The sequence below is a fragment of the Rhea pennata genome, chromosome 2 (assembly GCF_028389875.1).
Source record: "Rhea pennata isolate bPtePen1 chromosome 2, bPtePen1.pri, whole genome shotgun sequence".
NCBI lineage: Eukaryota > Metazoa > Chordata > Aves > Rheiformes > Rheidae > Rhea > Rhea pennata.
In genome coordinates this window covers 76,048,421-76,056,397 of record NC_084664.1, presented here as the reverse complement: position 1 = coordinate 76,056,397, position 7,977 = coordinate 76,048,421, and the positions used below count along the sequence as shown (strand labels likewise).

Below are 7,977 nucleotides of genomic sequence, written 5' to 3'. Positions count from 1 at the left end.
TCATGACTTCCCCCAAATTTCTGCTTATCCCTATATGATTGAGCAGTTGTTCAAGAAATCAAGCAGCAAGTGGAGTTCTGCTGCAAAGACTAGGTCCTCACACACAGCCTTGTCTTTCTCAGTTACACTGGATACACTGTATACAGGGTAGTGAAGCATTAAGAAAAACACTGATTTTTGACAGGAACAAGCTTGGATTTTTGTTTAAAAGTATGCTGAAAATGCATTTTTTCTGGGCTAAAAATTGAGGGTAAGAATGCTCCCAGGAAAGCCTGGCATATGTATATATGCTGTTTTGTATCAAGCTCTGATCTGAACTCGGAGTTAAGGAGATGACACACTGTGCAGCCACAGTCACATATGCGACAAAAATCTACTGTTATTATTAATGAGGAAAGTCCATCTCTCCCTTGTCTCCCAGCAAGTCCACATGTGAGTACAGCCACAAGTTTCTTGCACAGAGACTGTAAATATTCTCAGCATCTGAAAATTTGGGAGATGAGGTGACGGGCTCTGGAAGATGAGGAGGTTTCTTGGACTTGGAGTCTATGGAGTTGCAGTCCATGAATTGATTTTTTTAATGTTTATGCTCCTCAGATACTTAGAACCAGAAACCATTTTTCCTTTGACCAGTATCACAAGGGCAAAGTCAGCTCTTTTTTTCAGCATCTGTGCAGGTATCTTTAGATTGAAGCACACTTAGTATCTGTTTTCTCACTCTGCTGTCTAAAAAGGGAGTCATATTAGAGTATGAGGAAGAGGAGCTGAAAGAACATATAGGCTATATCCAACAAGAACCTGGTGACCAGAGAACAACTCATACTTTCTATGTTGCTCCAACATACTCATTTGCAGTTTGGGCAAGTCCAAACAGTACCCCTACTCAACTTGTTAGGGCAGTTGTTTTCTGGAAGCAGGGATAGATACGGAGATTCCCTAAGAGGGACGCAAAGTAAATACAAGCCTCAGTCTCATCAGAGAGTCTATCTGAGAACCGATTCAAGCTGGTTGCTATTTTTACACTCTGACATCAAGGTCCTCCACATACAGTCCTGCAACTCAAACTCCGTATTATTTGTAACATCTGGTATTTTACCTAATTGCTTAGTCAGATCAAAGTGCAAGGATAGGACCTGGTGTCTAACAGGGGCACGACAAGAGAACACTGAGACGTAGGGCCAGATATCCTAGGACAGAACTCAGGCAGAGGTCCAGTGCTCTGGAAGCTACCCCTGCCTTCCAGAATGGCAGAGGCTTGGATTTTCCATTACCATTTCCAACAAAAGTTACTTAACAGTAAGAATTCACCTCAGAGTTTTGAGAAAGGTGGGTTTTTTTGTTTTTTTCTTTTTTTTTTTTTTTTTTGGTTTTTTTTTTTTTTTTTTTTTTTTTTGGTATCACACAGTGAAATTATTGAGGAAATAACTGAGAAAGGATTTGTGAGTTAATCATAGCATGGCACTTAGAAAAACTTGAGTCTCTGCTCTTTTCTTTCATTACCTTAGGAACTCATTAGCATTTCTTTGCCTATGTTTCCCCCTTCTATAAAATGAACATAAGTTTATCTAATAGGGGTGCTGTACGTATAATTAATAGCTGTTAGAATAGTGTAAACAGCTGTTAAGTGATCAGATAGAATAATGAAAGTACCACAGAGGAAGAGAACTACATGCAGAATCCTTAATTACCTTACTGATAAGATTCACTAGTACGTTCCTATTTCCAAAGTAAACCTGGAATGCATTTAAATAAAAAAATTTGGCCTTGGGACTTGACTTCCACAGCAAACAAGCAAACAGCAATACACACTACACATTCTCCAGGAGCTCTCAAAATTAGGATGAAGTCATGAGTGAAACCGGTTCAGTGACCACAGCACACAACTTGGTGCTGCCCTAAAATTCTAAAGTAAAAAGCAAAGTTAATCAGGCAAGGATATCTTCTTTTTTTAAGTAAAAAGCTTTTCCTCTCCTGTTCACAAATCTATGAAGAATAAAAACATTTAGGAAGCCAAAGTCAACCTTACCAAATAAATCAATGCCTGGAAAATACTATGTTTCAGCTCAAAGCAATTTGAGTTTTGTTAGAATAAAACATTTTATTTTGGTTAAAACAATGTTAGATTCATTTCCAACTGGTGCTTGCTGATAATTTGAAATGGTGAAAGAAGAGAGGAAAAAGTTATTTTCATAGCTTCAAGTTACCTGAAAACTCTATGATTTGCAACAGAGCCCGTGCCTTATTCCACAAGTTTGTTTTATTTTGAGATTTAATCATCTTGTGGTTCTGATCTTTACTTTCAGTATCCCCCCCCCCTTTTTTTAATATTCCTGTATCATTCAATATCTAAGGTATCATTCAGTAGCTAAGGTCAATCCTTAATTGGACACTTTTAGAGTCATGTTCTGTGATTTTTTCCATTTCTCTATTCTGGCCTTGTCGTTATTCTAAATATATATATATATATATATATATATATATATATAAAAAAAAAAAAAAAAAACTCCTTTTCAGGATGCTTGGTATCTTCAGAGGTTGCTAAAACGGCTTACGCATTGTACTCCTGACAATATTCTAAAATTCCCTAAAAGTAGGAGGAAGGGGGGGCAGGGGGGAATGGAAGAAATGTGGATAGTGCCACTTCTGCTCCCAAAGGCAGCAAAGTCAGCTTGTATTTAGAAACAGCAAACTGAAAAAAAATTAGGCAAGAGTTTAGTAATTTAAAAAGGAAATGCTCTTCTGAAACTGTAGATTGAAAAAAGAAATGGTAACATTGACCCCATTTCAGAAAAATATTCAAAAAATGATGCGAAAACAGGTCATAAGTAATGTTTCAACATGCATGCTTCTCTGGAACAGCAGCTTTAGCACAACATCCAGTCCTTGTTACCAGCCTAATAACTGAACATCTCAACTGAATATAAGAAACAGTACACAATCTTAATGATTGTTTTTTTTTTTTAACAATAAAGGAATTCTGTAACAAGTTCTGCAGTTAAGAAGATAAACATATACCTGATGTTTCTCTAATGAAAGAAAATTAAAAGATGCTAAAATATCGCCTAGTTAGCTTTAGAAGACAAACTAAAAATCAACTCTCATCCCCAACCCTTATGCTTTTCTACAAGGTACACCGAGGAGCCATAAATAAGCAATATTTGCTATACAGTGGCACAGTTTAATTAAGAGAAACATATAGTTCTTATTGCAAGCCTTTTCCCTCTCCATGATTCATGCATCTCAGAAGTCTTCTCCTCTCTTTCTTTCCTACTTTTTCAGTGTGAATGCAAAAATACTTCTTTCATATAAAAGATGGTGGCGTTTGTTAGGCATCTTCTAGTTTGAACTTTGGGCTTAGTACTACAGTCAGAAATATCAGAGTAAATTGCAAATGTTTTTGCTGTTCTAAGAGATCAAGAGTTATGTGTTTTACTATGGACTTATCTCTATATTACTAATTATTACAAATATTTTAGTGTTGGACAGAACTGGTAACTGGGGAAGGGGTACACATGAATAAAAGTTGTAAAGCAGACTCTTTGTCAAATGCAATGCACAGAATCAGAAAATGAAACTGATATATCCCAAAAGGTGTTACACTATTATTTGCAACATTACAGAACGGTCACTGTAGCTTCTGCATTGCAACATGCAAGTAACACAAAAATGAGTATCTGCAAGAAACCCAGAAAAGCTGCAATTTGTAGTCAAATCCTCTGTAATCTCCAAGATCTTCCAAGTGGCACCATAAATAATAAATCCTATCTAGAAACATGCACTCATATGATGAGTGCAATTTCCAATGAGCAGAAGGTAGTTAATAATTTACCTTTTTATTACTACTATAAGCTTTTTCTTTGATAAATAATTTTAGAAGCATGTAAAGGTGACCAGCATATACAAAATGCTGTTGTTCATATCACCTTAGCCATTTCCACAAAAATTCTGAACTATAATGCTTTTCTTTGCCAAAGAAGGCAGATTTGCCCTATGAGGAACAGCTGCAAGAGCTGCGCCTCTTTAGCCAGGGGAAGAGAAGACTGAGGGGGGATTTTATCAATGTGTATAAAGTACCTGAAGGGAGGGTGTCAAGGGGATGGGGACAAACTCTTTTCAGTTGTCCCGTGTGACAGCATAGGAGACAATGGGCAGAAACTGAACCACAGGAAGTTCTGCCTGAATGTGCGGGGGAATTTCTTCCCTGTGAGAGTGACAGAGCACTGGACCAGGTTGCCCAGAGAGGTTGTGGAGTCTCCTTCTCTGGAGATCTTCAAGGCCCACCTGGATGCAACCCTGTCTACCATGCTCTAGGTGACCCTGCTGAGCAGGGAGGTTGGACTAGACGATCTCCGGAGGTCCCTTCCAAACTTACCAATTCTATGATTCTATGATTTTTCAGCCTTACATACCACAGATATAAAAACTGGTTTACTATTATCGTAAACTCTCTCTGTGGAGCTTTCTTTTTAGGGGCTTACTCAAGAGTCATTAATATAACAATACTGCCGAAGAATTTTTATGCAACACTTCAGTTGATTCCTTCTAAGGACATTCAAAACTATCATTATATAATTACATAATATAATATATATAATATACTATATGTAATTATATATAATAAGTTAAGCCAAAACTTTAATTTAAGGCAGGTGAACTGATCTTCATATTCTTTCTGCAAATTTTTCTTGACTTGTTAACTTATTATTTTCTTGACAAATTAACAATCACTAGACAAATACAAGCCTTGGAATAAGCTCTACAGTTCTGACTATGCTTGAGGCAGAACAAAACAAGAATTCTCCTCAGGCAATACACAATGATCTTTTTAAAATATTTTCTCATACTTTACGTTTATCTTAAGATATACAGGTATGACATGGAACAAGAAGACAACACGGATGTTTGGAAGTCAGAAGAAACAGGGAAGAGAGAAGAGATCTGAAGAGAAGTTTTTTGAACGACTATTAAGACTTTTACTCTTCCACCGATTTCCTCCAAACAGCCCTTGTTAGAAAAACAACTGGATATTTCAGCTATTTGTTTTCAACAACTTGATTCTTGCAGTGCATTGTCATAGGTAAGGACAACTTCTTTCTAAACACAGTATTTTATTAAGCTTTTGATTTAAAAAAAAAATAGTAATTCTAATCAATATTTTCTCCAGCAATTAAATTTAAAACAACCAGGGAGTTTGTTCATGAATTAAACCGTAAAAGATGTTAGAGACAGGAATGAAAATAACTTTGAAAGAATTACCTGGAAAAGTCTAATAAGCATTAGGATGCAGCGTAACAAAACTTTGAGATTGAATGATAAAATGGAAAAGCTGAGTATTAAAACAGAACAAAAAAAATCCAAAGCTGAAATTCTGCAACCAGCTTTCTTGTGCAACATTCTGAGCATTTGTTCTTTTTAACAATCATCATCACTGTGCAAACCAAAAAAAATATATATATAAATAGTCTGAGGAAGTATCTAAGAAGCATTCAACTAAATCTTGGCAAATCAGTAATGCATTTGATGATGCAGATTAGCACGTAACATCGTATTTATTCTATAATTTCATTATGTACACATTATAGGTAAAAATACATACGTAAAAAATACATATGTAAACACACTAGGTTATACTCTGTACAAGCACATAAGTTTTTGCTTTTTGTGTGTACCATTCTTAAAATCAAAGAATCAAGGCACTAAGAGAGTCCATTATTCAATGTTGCAAAAAAAAGTTACATCTCAAAGCCAGTCTGGTTTGTTGTTTAAAGATTATCTTCTTTTTGAAAGGGCATTAATAATTGTACGACTAAGAACTTTTTACAACAACTTTTAGTTAAAAGTAAAACCTAACATACAATGAAAAAAGTAAAACACAAAAGCTTTTGTGTTACCAAGGCAAGGAGAAAAAGCTCAGAACATACTAACACAAACATATTTAGCTCCAAACATCCTGCAAATATCGTTTCGCTTCTCGAAGAGTAGCCAAGATTTTCATTGCTTCCAATTTGTCAACTCCCACCTCCATGCTTAAAATGTCCACTACAGCATCACTTACACCATCAGCCATGTGCTTCTTATCCCTAGAAAAGAAATGGAAGAAATGCGTAACAGTATATTTTTCCTTTTACAAACAGCTTCAGAACAAGACATTTTTAATAAAGACAGCTTCTGAATTCAATGGCAGTGTTTACACTACATTGTCATGAACTTCAATATTGACAATAAGGATTTGTTCTTAAACATTAAAAAGCTTCCAGCACACTATGAAAAATCTTGGATTCCTAGTTGAGCTGTAACAGAATAATTGTTTTGTTTTAGGGATAACTGGACCTGCTTAAGTATTTGCCATTATATCGTCATCTGGTTCCAATTAAAAATAAATAAATAAATCACTTCATAATAATCTAATTTTTAATATAAATAGTAGATGCTTATTTCTGCAGAAAAAAGTACTGATACTGGGTTTTATGTTGAAAAGGTGGTCAATTTATCAACATACTCCCTAAAAATCTCAAACCTCCAGGTAAGTTAGCATCCCCAAATAAAAATTCCCACTGTAAAATTATTATTATTATAAAAGCATTATTATTACGGAACTCTCAAGTTTTAGAAATCCAACTGAAGTTTGGAATTTGGAGTGAAATTTCAATTTTCTACATCTAGGCAGCATCCTGACCCATCCTATCTCCAAGCGTGCAAAACAGCAGAGGACTGCTGCTATCTCACAGCTATGCTGTTTATTATCATATGTATTCAGGTATCTCATTTTCTCAAAGAGAAACCTATTAGCTTGAAAATTCCTGCAGTTTAACTGAATACTAAGAAAGAAACAGAAGTATTAAATGACTAAAGCAAGTAGTGGAACTGTGTAACATTTTTTAAACCTATATTGCAAAACTAGACTAAGTAGATGAAACTCTGGCAATCTGGGAAGACTACTTCCAGTATTATGTTGGTCTTTTCTTTCAGACAGCTCTAACTTTTTCTATAGCCTCAGATTTCTACTAACAAGACTCTCTTTGCTGAGACATTCTATCTCTCCACATTCTACTCACCCACATACATAGAAGTAACCTCTCTCTTTCAGCAGGATTCTGGCAACTTCCTTAGCATAAAGCCTAACGACATCTTGCACATATTTAGGTGGGGTTACCTCTGCAGTTGGCAAGTCTCTTGAGAAACAAACCTTAAGATGAGTTAATGTGCCATTTTCAAGAAAACATCTCAGCTCATCTCTGAAAGACAATAAAAATGTCAGTAATCTGTTTGAGATAAACATCATCTCATAAATACAAGATGAGACACAAAATAGTAAGTAATGAACTTGCTTGAACAAATAGTCTCTATCCTGATGCCGACAACCAAAAAATAGCCATGTTTCTCCAAATTCCCAGTCTGTATGCTCTTCTCTGAGCTTTTGCCTAAAAAAGACAAAAACAAAAAGCACATACGAATAGTATGTTAATCCAATCCTATGCATTAATAATGCAAAATCTAAAGCTCCTAGAACCTAATTGTTACTTATAGTAGTGCTCTAATAAACCTCTATATTGGCAGAAATGTAGAAAGACTTAAGATACATAACTGTCAAACACTCCAACTCTGATTTTCTTGAGTACTCACTTTTGATCCAGCACACCATCATTCAACTTAAGTTTCTTTGCCACAATTTCATACTGGAATCAAGCTGATGCTTCTGAACATCTTGCCCACAATTCTTACTACTAAATAGGAAGATCCTTATCCTTCACTGGAAGCTCATGTCTACAGCTACGTCTGTTATTTAAGAACAGCAACTGCAGAAGTGCAGATATCTCCAGTTGTTTTCAGTGCTTCAACTGCTAATGCAACCTTTTAGAATCAGCAGCTATTCCAAAATCTTTAGCCATTTAATACTTAGCTTCTCAAACAAGACAACCAGAGGCTATACATTCATCACGCCAAATCTCATAGTGCAGATGTCAGTTCTGAAGGAAA

The 7,977-nt window shown here is 35.6% G+C and overlaps 1 protein-coding gene across 2 annotated transcripts in view; it reads right to left on the bottom strand.

Moving 5' to 3' along the window:
* Positions 1-5,530: 5,530 nt before the first annotated feature.
* MTRR (5-methyltetrahydrofolate-homocysteine methyltransferase reductase) overlaps positions 5,531-7,977 on the bottom strand; it is a 30,773-nt gene continuing 28,326 nt past the window's right edge. For both annotated transcript variants that reach the window (XM_062567988.1, XM_062567989.1), the window contains exons 13-15: positions 7,329-7,421; positions 7,056-7,235; positions 5,531-6,080 (exon numbers count right to left, since the gene is read on the bottom strand). In XM_062567988.1, coding sequence (XP_062423972.1) covers positions 5,936-6,080; positions 7,056-7,235; positions 7,329-7,421 — 418 coding nt within the window. In that variant the 3' untranslated portion in view covers positions 5,531-5,935. The remainder of the gene's footprint in view (positions 6,081-7,055; positions 7,236-7,328; positions 7,422-7,977) is intronic.